Source organism: Penicillium lagena, assembly GCF_028827675.1.
Source record: "Penicillium lagena strain IBT 129212 chromosome Unknown utg000001l_segment0_segment0, whole genome shotgun sequence".
NCBI classification, from domain to species: domain Eukaryota; kingdom Fungi; phylum Ascomycota; class Eurotiomycetes; order Eurotiales; family Aspergillaceae; genus Penicillium; species Penicillium lagena.
Window position 1 is genome coordinate 5,672,846 of NW_026623222.1, and position 17,891 is coordinate 5,690,736.

Sequence of the window (17,891 nt, forward strand, 5' to 3'; positions counted from 1 at the left end):
GATCCACCGACCCATATATGTTGTTGTCCACCATGGTGCTGCGCGAACATGACGATCTCCTGCTGACATGCTCTCCTGCAGCTATAGCAGCTAGGAACCGCCGGCCATCTAACAATGGACCTATCTATGGACACGAGCATTTGCGCGGGGCGTAGACCTCCTAACAACCCAGATACATATCATCAACACCACCGCCCACCACCGGATTGGGATGATGATGAAAGGCATACAGGGCAAGGACAGCAGACATTCTAGGGATCGCCAAGCCAGGCCACGCAAGTCCCATCCTACATACAGTGACGCAGGAGTTAAAGGGTCTTCCTAGGGCGGTGCATGGAGGGCATTATCTTTCCTACTCCTAGATGTTTCTCCGCGATGTTCCCAGCACTATGAATACGTACTGCTCGCTACATTCCAGACAGACATGACATCAAGAATATCAACCAAGAATGCGAACGTCATTCCGGCAATCGCATAGGCTAGGGCAGGGTCTGCCGAAAAGGGGCGAGTCCACTTAGTGGAGCCTCGGGGATCGGGAGGAAGCCCCTGGATTGTGAGTGACACTCTAATCGAGTCTGGGGAGGTTCTGCAGGGAATCAGTGAAATGGATCCTAGGAAACAATAAGGGTCATGTAGAATAAGCCGTAATAACGTACCTGGCCAATAGTACCTAGGAACTATGTACATCCATGGTACCTAGAAGGGCGCCCGTCGTGCCCTTCCGTCCCTCTGGCCGCTGATCACTTGGCTTCTTTACGTACGCCTAAACACCCCCCTCCTTCTCTTCTCTTCTTCCTTTCTCTTTGCTCTTTCTTCCCTTTCACACACCTGCACTCTCTCCATTATTCTGCCTTCTTTCCATACTCCTTTCAACCTACCCATCTTCCGCCGAGGTTGTACTGCCCCCATTCCTGCTTCCTCCAACCAACGGGCTCCGACCATCGCTGTTTCATCGCCTTGTCCTTGTCCGCTTGCGTCCCACCCCCCAGCCAACCACACGCCCTCCGGCCACGCACACACCACCTCGTCATCTCACGCTCTGCTGCGAGATGAATGCTCCGCCAGTGCTTGGCCATCCGGCCAGCGTGTCGCTCGCTCCGCCAGGTGCGTAATCCTGTTCCTGGGACCCCCGCTTTGTCCTCCCCCTCCAGGTGAAAATGAGTGTTTTCGCTTTTAAAACCACACCCGCACACCTTCGAGAGTTTGTGAATCTCTACTCCTAGAGCTGTGTCTGACTTGCTGTGTCTGCTTCCAGAGCGTCAAGGATCCCCCCAATCACCCGTCAGTCTGGGGTCCAACAACCCGTTCCGCAACCGCGCCCTGTCGCCGTCGGCCAGCTCTGCGACGACCAATACCCGCCCAGAGCGGCCTAGGTCAACGAACCCTTTCCTCGACGAAACGGAGACTTTGTCGCCCCAGTCGGCCCCTGGCCTCTCCTCTGGTACCATGTTCTCCCCCGTCGAGAAGACCAACATGACGGGAAACACTCGTGAGCTTTTTGTATGTTCTCGTGGCTGCATGGCTATCATCATATGCTGACATTCATGCAGGAGAACCTGTCATTGAAGGAGACGATCCCCGTCCGTGCAGCCGCATCTGCGACCACCGCACCACAACAGAATAGCACTCGGCCAGCGCTTGCTGCGCCGCAACCCTCTCCGCGGCGGCCGTCAGCACGTAGGCCACCGCCACGGGATCGTCCGAGTGGACACACTGCAGACCCGCGATCGAAGGATCCCCTGGACATATTCGCCGACCCTCCTACCCTGTCCAAGTCGGCGACTACTGGCCCCGGCCGCGGAGAGAGATCGAGGCGACCCCGGCGAAACTCAGAGTCATCTGTGATGGAGCGAGCATCGCAGCTCTTTGATGATGATGACGAGAAACGGCGACGTGAAAGGCGCCACCGTGAGCGCGAAGCTCGTCACCGAGACGGCAAGCAGCGGTCCTCTCGCAAAAATCGCCGTCTGGATATCATCGACAAACTGGATGTGACCGGCATCTACGGAACTGGAAGTGAGTTTATCTGATCAACATGAAACGTAAACTCCGCTGACTTGGTGTGTGTTTAGTGTTCCACCACGACGGCCCATTTGATGCTTGCAACCCGCATCGCAATCGCAAGGGCGCGCGCACTGCCCCGATGCAGGCCTTCCCGAAGGATTCTAGAAACATGGCCCTGGGCGGTGCGGGCCCGAACAACTCCAATATCGATTTGAACCTTTTCCACGGCAGCACTCCAGAAGGTTACAACGATTTCTCCAGGGGCGCTGTTGCAGCACTGCCTTCACCCCGTCGCACCAACGAACCGGTCACCTTCGACCCGACTTCTAATCTGGATCCCATACATGGGTCGGAGAGCATGGGCCTGGGCACGAGCACGTTCCTGGACGGAGCGCCGGCAAGCCGCTCGGCGATTGCTCGCCGCCAGAGTGAAAACGAGAGCCAGATTACTCAGAACGGTGGTCTTCAGCGCAAGAAGAGTCTGGCCCAGCGTATCCGCGGACGCACTACGGGCGCTGCGGGTCGTGTCGTCTCCCCGACAGATCCCACCTTTGCCGCACAGGGTCCTGGATCGAGCCATTCTGCCTCTTCCAGGAATAATGAGAGGAACCCGTACTTCCAGGACCACGACGCGGCAGGGGACAAGACGAAAGTCCATGAACGTGAGGTCTCGGGCGGGCGTGTCCGATCCTCGAGTAGCCCAAAGCAGTCGACAGGTCTGGAGCGCAAGCTCACAAACGAGCGCTCAAACACTGTGGGTGATGAGTCGAAACTGAACCCCGGCGGCGGCTTCCTCAACCGAATGAAGAGTCTGCGCAAGCCACGCCCCGAGCGGCGCACCAGCGAGTAGACGGACCCTTGTCCCTATTCCTGGTTTTCTTATCATGATTTTCCTACGTGTAATACCCAGCACCGTGAGAGGGCCGCAAGTGCTCACGGCACATTTCCATGGCGTCTGAATATTGAATGGAGTAGACCGGTTGCTCTTTGCTTTTCTTCTTTTCTTCTTTTCTTTTTCGGGTTCGAAAAATGGGGCGCTAGCTACATACAGCTGCCGCAGTTTCCTGAGGCCACGATTTTGTTACTCTTCTTGTATGTCTATTGTCCACTCCTTAGCAAAAAATCTGTATCCTTAAACCCACCTCTCCATGTTGGTGTCCGCGTCGTATTCGTGTGTCTATGTTTGATACTAACCTGAGATGATTCTACTTGACGGATTGGACTCGAAACATGTTTCGTTTCATTCACTTCCATCGCGCGTTAGCCCCCTGTGGCTGGAGAGAAAGGCCTATAGTATACACCCGAGTCTCAGAATACCCGACTTCGTAGTTAGGCACACTGACCGTCCGTCCGCCTTGCTCAGAAAGTAGCTCTACTCTATCATAGGGTTCTCGCCGATAATGGCGTCCAATTTACCGTCACCTAGTGTTCTGGTGGAATGGTTGGTACATAGCGTTGATTCTACTTGGATAGTTATAGATAGTTTAGTTAGTTCACTTAGAATACATGATCTATGTCCTCGAATATTACCATCAAGAGAGTATAACATCCAGAGTTAAAGATCTCCTTTCAAGGAAAAGCAAACTGCTTTTTCAGGAAAGTCGCGGGGGAACAAACTACTATCTGAGCGGGATGCACTTATGGTCTCCACGATGCTGATGATAGAAAGGATATTTTCATTGTCATATTCATAAACTTGGGTACCCAATAACCAGACACATTGAACAAACGCCGTAACAAGGAACATGCCGATAAGATGGTATTTAGACACAAGACAAAAGTAACGAAATTAATCCCGCACTTGGCTGCTATTCCACGCCGTCCTTGAAGCTGCAACGCCTGCGCGGCGCTTGGATTGCGGCTTGGGTCTGGAGAGAGTGTATCTTAAAACAACAAGGTCAGTATTTGGATGTGATTCAAGAGCGGAGAGATGTACTTGGCAAATGTTCGTGCGAGGGCCCTCTTCGCGCTGACTTTCTGGCTGTCAATGAACGAGTCAACCGTTACGGCGATGGCGCGGTCGATGTCCTGAGCAGAACAGTACTCCGATAGACGCATCTTGCAGAAGGACTCGGCGATACGCATGATGGCTTCAAGGTGACGGACCTGCAGAAAAAAGGTCAGCGATTGCACTTCTATGAGTAATTGTAGGGTAGGCGCCAACTTACAGTGATAGGGTAGGCACCCGTTGCCAGAGACTCGCGCCGCATATCCGCGAACAGACGGGCAACCTTATCCTGGTCGATCTGGTACAGTTTCGGATGGCAGTGCTCCCGAGCGTAGAGAATGTACTTTCGCAGAAGCTCTTGCGGTATTTCGCCCTCCTTCTCCTCATCTGCCTTGGCCTGCTCTGCTGCGCGTTTGGCAGCCTCCTCCGGTGTTGGCGGGAGACGGTTGCCGTCCTTGTCAATGCGATAACCCTCAATATCAACGCGGTTGCCGTCTGTGTCGACGAGATTGCCATCCTTGTCCTTGAGCGGGCGGACTGGGTTAGCGCGGTGATGGGACTCGACCACGAAATTGGCCAGACGCTCATCCTCGCTCGGCTCAACGAGATCACGCACCACACAGAGGATGTCGAAACGAGACAGGATGGGTTCCGTGAGGTCGACATTGTCGGAGAAAGTCGTTGCGCTATTGTACCGGCCGCTTCGAGGGTTAGCGGCAGCCACGACAGCACAACGCGCCTGCAGTGTTGTGACGATGCCTGCTTTGGAGATGGAAATGGTCTGCTGTTCCATGGCTTCGTGGATCGAGGTTCGATCCTGGTCGTTCATCTTGTCGAACTCGTCAATCAGACAAGTGCCGCGGTCAGCCAACACAAGCGCACCACCTTCCAGTGTCCACTCGCTGGTAAGAGGGTCGCGGCGGACGCTGGCCGTCAGACCGACGGCACTGGCACCCTGACCCGTCGCAAACACAGCTCGGTGTGCTGTCTTCTCCACGTATTTGAGCACCTGGGATTTGGCCGTACCGGGGTCACCCAGCAATAGAACATTGATATCACCACGGATTGACATCTTGCCTTGGGCCTGCTTGCTGACACCGCCAAACAGTGACAGCGCCACGGCAGTCTTCACATCCAGATGACCAAAGATACTAGGCGCCATGGACCGAATTATCTTGTCCACAATATCAGGGTCGCGAGACAAGGCCCGAATCTGGCGCTCGTCCTCCTCGGTCATGTTGAAACCGGCCAGCTGGTCGTGCGACTTCACTACATGGTTGGCTTCAATGATCGTGGCAAACACGGGGAATCCGTTCTTGTTGTTTAACTGTGCATCGTAGCTGTTGCGGTAAATGCCAGTAATCTCGATTTCGTCACCAGGCTTGGCCGAGTCAATCAGATCCGCAAGAAGGACGACTTCGCGCTGTCGTGGTAGCCGACCCGCTGGAACTGAGCCAGGCGACTCCTGGAGGGTCAATCTCTGGTAGTTGCGGTACACTGTCTTCTCCGAGTTGACCGTGAAGGGACCCCGGCCCTGACAGTTCTGACAGAAGGAAATCTTGACTTCCGTGCTAGCTTCTTGCTGGAAAGGACCCAGCGTGATGCCACACTTTTGGCAAAGGAACATCACATATTTCAGCTGGGGGAATACTCCGGTTCGTCGGGTGACCACGCCGTTGACACGAACCAAGCAGTTCAGGTGTGATTGACGCAGCTGGCGCAGAGTGTAGGTGATGGGGACGTCGGTGATGCGGACGTGGATCTCATTGTGGATGTCGTGGTACTGCGGGTAGTGGAAGAGAGTGACATCCAGCGCGACTTGGTCAAACACCTTCAGCACTTCAGTGGGTTCGTTGGCGAGAAAGTACGAGAGCGCCGCCTTGGTCTCGCTCAGGTGGGCATAGGAAACCTCCAAAGAAGCCGAGTTGACTTCACCAAGCGTCTTGATCCGGTTACCGTACACTGATTGACCGGTGGGATCGATAAATTCGGTCAGGAAAGCCTTGAATTCGCGGTAGATGGAGCGGAGGACCTGGGGCTGGGTAACCCAGTCCGTGATGTTGGCCGCTTTCACGTCTGCCAATTCTTCGAGAGACAGCTCCTCCATGCCTTCATCCGCCATATCCATGTCATCACCGTCCTCATCATAGTGGTGCCTCCGTCGCCGGGGCTGGCGAGACAGATCCATCTCCATGTCATCGTCATCCTGCAAGAACGCGGCGGGCATACGGCGTCGACGGGCCAATTCGCGATCGCGCTTATTCAGTCGAGCATCTAACTGGCGACGGGTCGCCGCATCGAGTTCTTGATAATCCTCCTCGTCGTCAATGTAGTCCGCGTTCTGGTAGTGCTCTTCCTCTCCCGCCCGGTAGTCGCGCTCGAAATTGTCGCCGAACAGGTCAATGCCATCCTCATCTTCGGCCAACTCGTCAATATCGTCGATATCTTGCACCAGCTCTGTCTCCTCCTCGTCGTCGTCGTTGCCCATGTCGAAAGGGATGGGCGGCGGGGAAGAGCCCAGTGCGGCCGCTACTCTCACGGTCAGTTTGGTCACTTACACGACAGGGTTCGCACACATACGACTTGAGGGAGGCAGTGCCGCCGGCGAGGACATGTCATCTGGCTCTCTCGATCTCTTCCGAGTGTTCGCTCTCGGACCGCGGTTGGCGGCCGAGTCGCTGGGTTGGAGGGGACTGGAGAGAGGTTAGATCTGGGTGAGCACTCTAGAGAGACAGATACTGACTCCATTGTGTATGTGTGTTTCAAATCCAATCACAATGTAGTATGAGTTGGGTTGAGTTGGAATGTGTGCAAAGGAAAAAAAAATCAAGAAGTGGTGATTCGAAGAAGAGAAGGGAGACTAGGGAGAGACACGTCGAACGACGCGAGTGGAGACAAGTCGCGTCGTTGGACGCGTTGGACAAAACCTCTTAAAAATGCAAACTGCAAAAACACAGCTTGGCCTCATCGTATCATTTAGATTCACCTCCCTTGTACCGTCCGCAAAGCATGGGACATGTTCGCTCGCTCGTCGAAGCTCATTGTGGCCGACTTTCGCAATAAATCCTGTCCCTTTTACTCGACCATGTCGACACGTTCCGGTGGTAAGATGATGGCTGTAAGTAATTAATGGGTCGATTGTCCTTCATTAGCTTTATTTTGTATACCTCCATCGGCCTTTACATTTGGCTGTCCGGAACTTGCACTATGTATGAAAGACGTGTGGTGGTGGTGAGTTAGGGCTAGACTCCATTACCTCCGACTCGGAGGCGAGTGGCCCGTGCACCTCGCCATCAGCCAGGGATGCTCCGAGCTGTTCCTCCTCTTCCTCTGCTCCGAACTCTTTGGCTGTGTTGCATCGCTGAATTGACATCATGGATGGACCTGCGCTGGCGGGAGATCTCCGCAAAAGCGACCAGGCTCGTCGCGAGAGCTTGAGCTCACAAGACTCGCAGACCGCGAAGCAGTATGCGCTCCCATCGCCACGCGTGTTCTCGCGTACTGACGTGTCACCCAGGTTTATCGAGTCCCAGATGCGACTGGAGGCCGATGCGCGTGAAATACTCCCATATGTAAGCGCAGCCGTACATCGCAAACGGATTCCCATCACTGACGAGGCTCATACATGATAGTCCTTCGACTCCTGCACCTACGCCCTCGGCCCGCTGCGCCAGAGCCTCTTCGCGTGCCAGACTTGCAAACCGCCTCCTGAAAATCCCGACGATGCGTACACTCCTGCCGCTGTCTGCTACTCCTGCTCCATCGCCTGCCACGGTGAGCACACCTTGGTGGAGCTGTTCAACAAGCGAAACTTTGTCTGTGACTGCGGAACGACGCGCCTGCCTTCAACCTCTCCGTGTACACTCCGCGATGATCCCAAGACCGGGAGGAAGGGCGTCCGCTCGCAAGAGCCAGCGGCGAGCAACACGTACAATCACAACTTCCGGAACCGATTCTGTGGCTGTGGTGAAAAGTATGATCCTCATCAGGAGAAGGGTACCATGTTCCAATGTTTGGGACTAGGCACGGTGGAAACTGGGGGATGCGGCGAGGACTGGTGGCATCCAGAATGCCTAATCGGCTTGTCGCGGGATTGGCATAAGGCCGAGGATGGAGATGAAACACCTCTACCACCTCACTTCCCGGCGGAGGATGATTTCGACCAGTTCCTCTGCTTCAAATGCATTGACTCGAATCCTTGGCTGAAGAAGTACGCAGGGACGCCGGGCTTCCTGCCCCCGGTGTTCAAGGAGGGTGGACTGAACAAGACCGCTGAGGCCAATGTCACATCTGCGGACAATACCTCTCCCGCAAAGCCAGCGGAGGAGACGAAGACCAAAAAGCGCAAGGCAGAGGAGGACGAGCCTACAGGGGAAGAGCCCACTGCGAAGCGGACCAAGGATGACCAGCAGTCCTCCACACTCACTGGCATCCAAGAGGAGTCAGGCAAACAGGAACAGTCCCCTCCCCCCAAACATAGTCTCCTCCCATCCTCAGCACCCACCTCATCATTCTCCCTCTTCCTTCAAGAAAACTTCTATGACAAACTCTGCCGCTGCGCAGACTGCTTCCCAAATCTTGCACCCCACCCCCAACTGCGCGAGGAAGAAGAAACCTACGAGCCACCGCTCTCTGACGACGGCGAGGCCAATGGTCCGGGAAGTACGGGGACGGGTAGCATTCTCGAACGCGGCGAAGCAGCGCTAAGCAACGTCGACCGCGTGCGCGCTATCGAGGGCGCAATGGTATATAACCACCTACGTGATAAGGTGAAGGAATTCTTGAAGCCGTTCGCTGAGAGCGGACAGGCCGTAAGTGCGGATGATATTAAGGGGTATTTTGAGAAGTTGCGTGGTGATGAGCAGGGGATTCAGGATGCGGCTGGTCAGGCGGAGGCTCTTGGTGGTGGCGATGGTCAGGATGGTGCGGATGGTGATAATCGACGAGAGCAGAATGGTAAGTCTTGTCTTTGGGTATCTTCCCTGCGAGCTTTGTGGTTGACCCGACTCTTCTTAGGGTACTGAATAATTCTTTGCTTGTTTTGGTTGAGAACATGGGATATGAGGGTATGGATATGGGAGTATGGATGGAGGGTTTGTCAATAGGTAATGGAAATGGAAATAGGAACTACATAGGCGTCTAACAAGGACAACCCATCATTCGATGGATCTGATTGATCTACATAACTCACGTGTCGTTGTCAACACCGTATGCCATATGGTATGCTCAGTAAAATGTCCACTGAAGAACCGAGAAAAACTCCAACGCCAGTCCAAACTCCCGAAAGTCCCCGCTTTCCCATGCGCCGAGCCGGTGATGAATGCAAATATAGTTGTTTTGGTGTTAGTGGAAGAAGCTTCCGACTAGCCAACCCCCTTTTAGTCCTAGGCGTAACGCCACTTGATGATGAGTGACCAATTTGGGTTGGACTGTCGGGGTTGTGAGGAGGACTATGAACATGCCTGCCCATCAGGCGCTAGACCTCTTCCCGGTAATAGGAGTCATCGGCGCTGTAACAGCTGGTCGGAGGAAGAAAAGTCTCCAGCGTACGTGCAATGATTCACTCATTCACTCCTTTAGCCGTTTCGACGCCCTCCCTATCAACGAGTCATCCGGCAGCCCACTCCGCTTCGTACCGGGAAGACTGCCCGTGCGAATATCATTGTCGTCCTGCGTAACCCGGCGATGGGGATACTTGCCCTCGACCCCATCGAAACAGTTCGCACTGATGGGTCCGCCATTCGCGAAATAGGGGTGCTCGAGTGCTTCTTGGGCGGTGATCCGCTTTGTCGGATCGTATTCCAGCATGCGGGACAGTAGGTCGAACCCGTCTGTACCCGGAGTTCCAGTGTTGGAGCTGGAAGAGTACCCGCCATTCTTCATGCAACTCTGGAACCAGCCCTCGAGGTTGGAGCCGCGATGGAAATGGGCTGGTTGGCGGTGGAGCACCAGGGACTGGAGCTGTGAATATTCGGGCATCGAGACGAGGCCCGGCCAGGTCTCTTTGCGGGGAAGGCCTAGGATCTCGACGATCTTCATCATCTGGTTCCGTTGGAATGGGACGGTCTTCTTGCTGTCCATTTTCGCCTCCTCGCCTTTGAAGATTGGGCGGAGGGAGAGGAGCTCGGCGAAAATGCAGCCAACGGCCCACATGTCAACTGCTGGGGTATAGTGTCGACTGCCCAGCAGCAGCTCGGGTGCGCGGTACCAGATTGTGACGACGACCTTGTCACCAGAGAAGAGAGAGTTGAGGGGTTTGTAGAATAGTCGCGCGAGACCCAAATCGCCGATCCGGATGGCTCCGCTCGAGGTGACGAGGATGTTGGCCGGTTTTAGATCGCGATGGAGGACCCAGTTTGTGTGGAGGTATAGCAATCCATTCAATAGCTGGAAAAGAATTGATCGGACCATGACCGCCGGGATAGCGTGCCTTTGAGGTTGTGTGTGGTGATGGATAATTTGTAGCAAGTCGTGCTCGGTATACTCGAACACCATGAATATGCATTTGTCCTCCAAGATGATTTCCTCCAGTTGTACGACGTTTGCATGCGATAGTTCGGTGCAGAGAGCCATTTCGCGGATGGCGGACTGCGACAGACCGGTGTACTGGATCGACTCGCCCTCCTTGTCCGGCTTGAATCTGCGAACGCAAATGGTTAATCGGGTTCAGAGGGTTCCGGAAAAGTCCATACTTTTTAATTGCAAACTCTCCCTTCTGGCCATTTTTGCCGACGGCCTTATACACCCGCCCATAGGTTCCGCTGCTGATGAACCCGACGATGTGATACCTGTCTCGTACGCGGACTTTGCTGGTATAGCCCCCTCCTGCGGATCTCCTGGAATCGATGGCCTCTATGACGGGAAAAGGTCAGCCGCATGCACCGGTAGCGAAGTGAAAATCAAGGAAAGGGAAGCAAGTCAAAAAGATGAGAGAATCGACGTCCTTCCAGACCCCCATGCGCACGTGTTTCTCGAGCACAAAACAACCGCAAGGGCAAGAATTACCACGAGAATAGAATCCACCGACAGAATTCAAGAATGGGAAGCCCCTTCCAAACATGTTGGAAGAGAGATACAGAAAGAGGTCACGATCAAGGACAACCGGCAGAATCCCCTTCTCTCTTTTTTTTTCTCTTCCCTTCCCCTCCCCAGGTCAAGCAGAAAGAAGACAAATATTCATGGAACAGCGAATTACCATCGACAGTGGCCTGCAAGCTTCTTTTGAGCGATTGCGCGGGCGGCCGTGAGCGGGCAGAGAGGGAGCCGGAGGAGGGCGGGTTGGTCAGGCTCATTGGGGGAGACGATGTGGAGCAGCGCAGTGGGTATCAGGCAATGGCATCCATTCGGGCGTAGGGAAAGGTCGAGGGAGGAAGTTTCTCCGCGAATAACGATGACCGGGGGTATGAAGATCGATAGTGAGTGAGCAAAGAAGCAAGTAGAGAGCGAGCGACCGACTCATGAGTTGAGTTTGAGTTGATCAGTTCTTGAGGAAGGACGACGGCGGTGGTTAGTCAGCTGGGGCTGTTCACCTTCCGCGTGCCATCATCTTATCTCCTCCACTCAATCAATACTCAACATGGCTGAACAGCCCACCCAGTCGAAGGTCACTCCGTACCTAGTCTACCTGGTCTTCGTTACCACGCTGGGTCCGCTGCAATTTGGATATCACTTGGTATCTCTCTGCCCACTCTCAATGTCTTGCGTGGCTCACCTGCTGTCCTAGGCAGAGCTCAATGCACCCCAAGCGGTGATAACGTGCGAAAAGAAAACCATCCATTCCGCAATTGCCCCTCATGGCCTGCCGCAATGCATTCCCATGGACCCTTCCCAATTCGGCCTCGTGTCCTCAATCTACACTCTCGGCGGTCTTCTGGGAGCCCTGCTGGCTGGGCCCGTCTCAACCAAGTATGGACGTCTAGTGGCACTCCGAGCGACGACCATATTTTTCATCCTGGGCCCTGTGGCAGAATCTCTGGCTACGGCAATTCCTGTCCTCAGCTTCGGTCGGTTTCTCTCCGGGGTTGGCTCCGGTGCTGCGATAGTAGTCGGCCCAATCTTTATCTCGGAGATTGCGCCGCCCAGTGCTCGAGGCTTCTTTGGAGCATTTACCCAGGTCATGACCAACGTCGGAATCCTGTTAGCCCAAACGCTGGGGTATTTCTGGAGCAAAGGAAGCTTTTGGAGACTGATCCTCGCTGTTGCTGGTATTATCGGTGCCTTGGAGCTATTGGGATTGTTCACAGTGCCGGAAAGTCCTGCATGGCTCGCGGAGCATCAAAAGCCCAGTCAGGCCCAAAAGGTCCTACAACGCATCCGAGGAGGAGATGCCGACATCGAAGCCGAGATTGAGGCCTGGAGAGCTTCCTCGGGAGTTGCACCCGAAGAAGAATCTCTTCTTGCTCCATCGCCTGGAACTCAGTCCCCTAAACAACCACCGGTTACGATCATGCAGGTAGCTCGTGATCCCCATTATCGGCCAGCCATCGTCGCCGTGGTTGGTGTGATGGTCGCACAGCAGTTCACCGGGGTCAACAGCGTCATCATGTATAGCGTGTCCTTGCTGCAGAGTATTCTGCCCACAACGGCCGCGCTGCTCACCGTGTTCATATCCGCCATCAATCTCATAATGACTCTGGCCTGTTCACCTTTGCCAGACCGGATCGGTCGGAAAACGTGCCTGTTGCTCAGTATCTGCGGCATGGGCAGCAGCTCCATGCTCCTGGCGATCGGCATGGCGGCCAGCCAGAAAATCCTGACCGCCATCGCCGCCCTCTTGTTCGTGGCAAGCTTTGCCGTCGGGCTGGGCCCGGTGCCATTCATTCTCGCCTCGGAGCTCGTGGGGCCAGAAGCCGTGGGAGCCACACAGAGTTGGGCGCTGGCGGCCAACTGGATTGCAACTTTTGTCGTTGCGCAATTCTTCCCCGTCCTCAACCACGCACTGGGTGGCCGCGGGGAGGTGTACTGGGTGTTCGCGGCGATGGCTGCCCTGCTCGGCGCATTTATCTACTACTTTGTGCCGGAGACCAAGGGCAAGGCGAATGCCGATGAAGTGTGGGGGCGGGCCGACCGTCGACAGGACTAGACAGCCGGGGCTATATAGGGCGCCTGGTATTACCCCGGTCGGTGTTATTATTCAATTGGAGATCTCCTTGGTTAGCAATTCAGCTGCCGACGAACTGTCCTATTGGGATCGACCGGGTTTCGAACCAATTCTACAGTGTCATTGCAGCTCCTCCTCCCATCCTTAGACTCGTCTATTAATAGACGGAAGACAACCACACGTGTGAGACGTCACGGAATTCCGCTCCACGATCCTTTGACCAGGGGGCTGTTTCTTGTAGATACATCTAGAATCAGACCCCTATCCTGAATGACCGCGCATAAGTGATCCATGTGGGGTGTGTGGAGATGGTTCAACCATGCCGCCTCGATGCTCGGAATGGCTGTGGCCGGGTAAAGCGTAACTCATTCTCGGTAACTATAGCACACGGTCTCTCGTGCGTGCAACACCAAGGACCTGGAGGAGCAAACACCAAAGCCAAGTCTTCCTGATCTCCACCAGCCGATGTCACCGGTGGAGATCCCCACGAGCCTCGCTCAATTCCCCTCAAACGACACACACTCAACACTCTCGGACCCCCTTGAGCGGGCGACCTCCCTCTCCTTCCTTCTTCTTCCACCTTCTTTCCCTCCCAAACCACCCACCCACGGCCAATGTCCCCACTAGTATCGGCCTAATTAAACCCAATTGCCGCCGACATACGCGGCTCCGACTCACCGGTCGCTCCGACTTGCCCAGTGTTTGGGCGGCGATTGGGTCCGCTCGCTTGGCCCTCTGCGATCGACCCGAGCAGATCGTAGATCACCCCAGGCCTGTCAAGCCTGAACTTGCTTTCTCCCACAACGGGCCTCGGACGGTCTCGGGCCTGCCCCTCTCTCTCCTTGCTTTTCTTCCCTCTTCTTCTCTTCCCGCTCGCACCAGCCCACCAATCCCGTCATGGTCCGGTTACCGCTGCCGCACCGGCTAAGCTCACACCTGTCCGCGAGGAGCGCGAGCTCGACCCCGGGCCAGAGCAGAAGCACCAGTCCCATGCGGGTGCCGGAGTTCAAGCCTCTGATGCTCAAGATCACCGTGATCCGAGTAAGTGTTTTTCTGGCAATGCCCTGTCCACCCCACCACTGAGCTAACCCGGACCCTCGTCACTGCAGGGAAGGAATCTTGCTCCCAAAGACCGCGGCGGAACCAGTGATCCAGTAAGACACCTGGCCTATACCATCCTCCGATCCAATTCGCTCACACAATGCCACCTGGCAGTATCTGGTAGTGAACCTGGGAGACGCGAGGCAGTCGACGCCAACAATACCCAAGACCCTCAACCCAGAATGGAATGTCTCGTTCGAAATGCCCGTGATGGGCGTCCCGCTATTGGAGTGTATTTGTTGGGATCATGACCGGTTTGGGAAAGACTATCTGGGAGAATTCGATATCCCCCTGGAGGATCTCTTTCTGGAAGGCGACGTGGACCAGCAGGTGGGATTGATTGACAAAAACACTGAAAAGGAGCTACGATGCTGACGGAGGCCTCCATCATAGCCAAAATGGTATACTTTAACATCGAAACGGAAACCGGCAAAGAAGAAGGACAGCGTTATCTCCGGCGAGATCTTGCTCCAGTTCTCGATCTCGGATTCCGCGAAGCCCGATGCCTCTCCGGCGGAGATCAGTCAGAAGTTCAGGAGCCTGGTGTATGCAGGCGAGGACGAGGACCCGATCCCTCCGGGCGAACTCGACGACCTCGACCGTGACGAAGAGACATCCGATGAGACCGACGACCCGTCGAAAGCCGAGGTGGTGGAGAAGCGGAGGCGCAGACTCCGGCTGGCACGTTTGAAGCGCAAATCCCTGGCGGCTCGAGCGTATCAGTTCTCGGGCTCGGGGACTGGAGTGCAGGGAATCATGTTCATGGAAGTTGTTAAAGTGACTGATCTCCCTCCCGAACGGAATGGTACGAGCTCCTTTCCCACAACTACTGCAAATAATTGATCGGTTCTCAGTGACACGCACTTCGTTCGACATGGATCCCTTTGTGGTGACTTCTCTTGGGAGGAAAACGCTTCGGACCCCTGTCGTGCGCCATAACTTGAACCCGGTGTACTATGAAAAGATGGTGTTCCAGGTGATGCGCCACGAGAAATCCTACACCATAAGCTTCACGGTGATGGACCGAGACAAGTTTTCCGGTAATGACTTCGTCGCCTCAGCCGGTTTCCCGTTGCAGACTCTCATCCAGTCTGCCCCAGAGGCAGACCAGGAATCGGGTTTGTACCGTTTTGTAGAGCCACCTTCGTCGCCCGAGACTAGTCCGGTCAGCAAATCGAGTCCCCGATATGGGCCCAGCCCTTCGGCTTCATCATCGAATCTCTCGAAAATGTCACGGCCTAAAATGAAATCTCGAAACTCCGCTACCTCGCTGTCCACCCAGTCCATTCACGACACGCCAACTCTCCTTCCACCCACGAGTGTTCCGGTCCCCGAACAAGGGAGTTTCGAGCTTGATAGCAGTAGTACGCTTCAGGCTCCATCCACAACCACAGCCGCATATGAGAGCGATTCGACCGTGGATGCAGACGGGTTCCGGTCTTACGTTATCCCTCTGACGCTGAAGAATCGAGACCGATGGGAAGACAAACACTCGCCTGAATTGCACATCAAGGCGAAGTATTTGCCATACAAAGCCCTCCGGCAGCAGTTCTGGAGACTGATGCTGAAGCAATATGATGCGGATGACAGCGGCCGCATTGACAAGGTCGAAATGACGACGATGCTCGACACTCTGGGATCCACCTTGAAAGAGTCGACCATTGACAGCTTCTTCTCACGTTTTAGCACAGAGAACGAGCCGAATGACACGGTCGACCTGACCATCGACCAGGCCGTGATCTGTCTTGAGGATACTCTCCAGATGCTCCAGAAAAAGAATGCGATTACTTCTGTTCCTCACAAGCCTGCCCCTGCTCCATCGTCGAGTGAGGAGCCATCCAGCGGTGATGAGCTGGCCATCGAATCAAGCACCTCCCACCCGGCCAATATTGATCCCCACAACACATCAATTCCGGTTTTATCTAGCGAAGAGAATCCCAGCTCAACCGACGAGGATCTCCAACCCGACGATCTCGCGGATGAGAGGGGCGTGGAACACGTAATCGAGATTCGCGAGTGCCCCCTTTGTCACCAGCCTCGGCTTGCGAAGCGCTCTGATGCCGATATCATCACACACATTGCTACGTGCGCGAGTCGCGACTGGCGGCAGGTGGACAATCTGATGATGGGCGGCTTTGTGACCTCCAGCCAGGCCCAGCGCAAGTGGTATTCGAAGGTGATCACAAAGATATCATACGGTGGGTATCGACTCGGGGCGAATTCGGCCAATATTCTGGTCCAGGATCGCATCACGGGACAGATCAATGAGGAGCGCATGAGCGTCTACGTTCGGCTCGGGATTCGATTACTCTACAAGGGTCTCAAGAGCCGTGACATGGAGAAAAAGCGAAGTATGTTTGTATTCCTCAATTTATATTGGTATTGTCTAACGATCTTGCAGTCCGTCGCGTTCTACGCTCCTTGAGCATTAAACAGGGCCGAAAATACGACGATCCGGCCTCAGCTAGCCAGATTCGGGACTTTATTAATTTCCACCAGTTGGACATGTCGGAGGTTTTGCTGCCGATCGAAAAGTTCCGAACCTTCAACCAATTTTTCTACCGCGCACTAAAGGACGATGCGCGGCCGTGCTCGGCGCCCAACGAGCCCAAGGTTGTTGTGTCCCCGGCCGACTGCCGCTCCGTGGTCTTCGATCGGCTTGAGGAAGCGACCAGCATCTGGGTCAAGGGCCGAGAGTTCTCCATCGAAAGACTGTTGGGTAATGCCTACCCAGAAGATGCAGCACGGTACAAGAACGGTGCCTTGGGCGTGTTTCGACTGGCCCCCCAGGACTATCACCGCTTCCATGTTCCCGTTGATGGGATCATGGGTGAGCCCAGGACCATCGAGGGCGAGTACTACACAGTGAATCCCATGGCTATTCGCTCGGCATTGGATGTGTATGGTGAGAATGTTCGGGTTCTGGTTCCGATTGATTCTGTTGTGCATGGCCGCGTCATGGTCGTCTGTGTTGGCGCCATGATGGTCGGAAGCACGGTGATCACCCGACGAGCGGGCGACAAGGTCGCGCGGGCCGAAGAGCTGGGCTACTTCAAGTTCGGGGGCAGTACGCTGCTCGTGCTGTTCGAGGAGGGGGTGGTCAATTTCGACAGCGACTTGACGGACAATTCGAAGGGTGCCCTGGAGACCCTGGTAAGTCGTTCCCTGCAAGGCTTTTTCTTCAGTACTCATTCATGTTAGATCCGAGTCGGCATGTCCGTCGGCCACAGCCCAGACATCCCCCAATTCGAGCCCGACATGCCCAAGAAGGCAGAGAACGTCACCATCGAAGAGATGCAAGACGCTAAGCGACGCATCGAGGGCAGCCTGGCGCCCCCGAGCAACCCGTCCATGCTCGCTGCCATCAAATGAGATTTCAGCGATTGAGCGGATTGGGCTTCAACTCCCGTCTCGCACCCGGGATTTTATCTTATATTTTTCTTTTGTTGATTGCATGCACATAGTCCGTGTGTTGTTTTTAAACCACTGGCGTTCGGAGAGGGGGTTGAATTTCTGGTCAACCATATCATCATCATCATCATCATCATCATCATCATCATCATCAACATCATAGCGTTTGCCTACCTGTCTAACACGCCAGAGACGTTCTGTGCGGAGATAAAAATGACACGGATGGATGGAATATAGCACCGGTCTGCTTGGCCTCAATTCTTCCGGAATAGCCTGTAATTCCATTCAACGTACAAGTTAGCCCACATACATACTCCGTCGCAGCAA

General features: G+C 54.8%; 6 protein-coding genes across 6 annotated transcripts; 4 read left to right on the forward strand and 2 right to left on the reverse strand.

Moving 5' to 3' along the window:
• Positions 1–1,049: 1,049 nt before the first annotated feature.
• N7510_002506 (Pal1 family protein) lies at positions 1,050–2,854 on the forward strand (the record flags this gene model as incomplete). Its single annotated transcript, XM_056974433.1, has 4 exons — positions 1,050–1,104; positions 1,256–1,500; positions 1,551–2,016; positions 2,073–2,854. The coding sequence occupies 4 exons, from the start codon at positions 1,050–1,052 to the stop codon at positions 2,852–2,854; spliced, it is 1,548 nt and encodes a 515-aa protein (XP_056839550.1).
• A 1,034-nt stretch (positions 2,855–3,888) lies between these two features.
• On the reverse strand, positions 3,889–6,700 carry N7510_002507 (MCM DNA helicase complex subunit MCM2; the record flags this gene model as incomplete). Its single annotated transcript, XM_056974434.1, has 4 exons — positions 3,889–4,110; positions 4,173–6,481; positions 6,533–6,645; positions 6,696–6,700. 4 exons carry the CDS (start codon positions 6,698–6,700, stop codon positions 3,889–3,891), a joined length of 2,649 nt encoding a protein of 882 aa, XP_056839551.1.
• Positions 6,701–7,326: 626 nt separating this feature from the next.
• On the forward strand, positions 7,327–8,976 carry N7510_002508 (putative metaphase-anaphase transition protein (Mlo2); the record flags this gene model as incomplete). Its single annotated transcript, XM_056974435.1, has 3 exons — positions 7,327–7,524; positions 7,585–8,908; positions 8,969–8,976. 3 exons carry the CDS (start codon positions 7,327–7,329, stop codon positions 8,974–8,976), a joined length of 1,530 nt encoding a protein of 509 aa, XP_056839552.1.
• Positions 8,977–9,520: 544 nt separating this feature from the next.
• ssn3 (cyclin-dependent serine/threonine protein kinase SSN3) lies at positions 9,521–11,244 on the reverse strand (the record flags this gene model as incomplete). Its single annotated transcript, XM_056974436.1, has 3 exons — positions 9,521–10,592; positions 10,645–10,804; positions 11,148–11,244. The coding sequence occupies 3 exons, from the start codon at positions 11,242–11,244 to the stop codon at positions 9,521–9,523; spliced, it is 1,329 nt and encodes a 442-aa protein (XP_056839553.1).
• Positions 11,245–11,528: 284 nt separating this feature from the next.
• Positions 11,529–13,034, forward strand: N7510_002510 (putative MFS glucose transporter; the record flags this gene model as incomplete). Its single annotated transcript, XM_056974437.1, has 2 exons — positions 11,529–11,624; positions 11,676–13,034. 2 exons carry the CDS (start codon positions 11,529–11,531, stop codon positions 13,032–13,034), a joined length of 1,455 nt encoding a protein of 484 aa, XP_056839554.1.
• A 915-nt stretch (positions 13,035–13,949) lies between these two features.
• Positions 13,950–17,525, forward strand: N7510_002511 (putative phosphatidylserine decarboxylase Psd2; the record flags this gene model as incomplete). The annotated part of the gene is made up of 7 exons (XM_056974438.1): positions 13,950–14,093; positions 14,162–14,206; positions 14,268–14,483; positions 14,547–14,958; positions 15,008–16,504; positions 16,555–17,306; positions 17,355–17,525. The coding sequence occupies 7 exons, from the start codon at positions 13,950–13,952 to the stop codon at positions 17,523–17,525; spliced, it is 3,237 nt and encodes a 1,078-aa protein (XP_056839555.1).
• Positions 17,526–17,891: the final 366 nt, after the last annotated feature.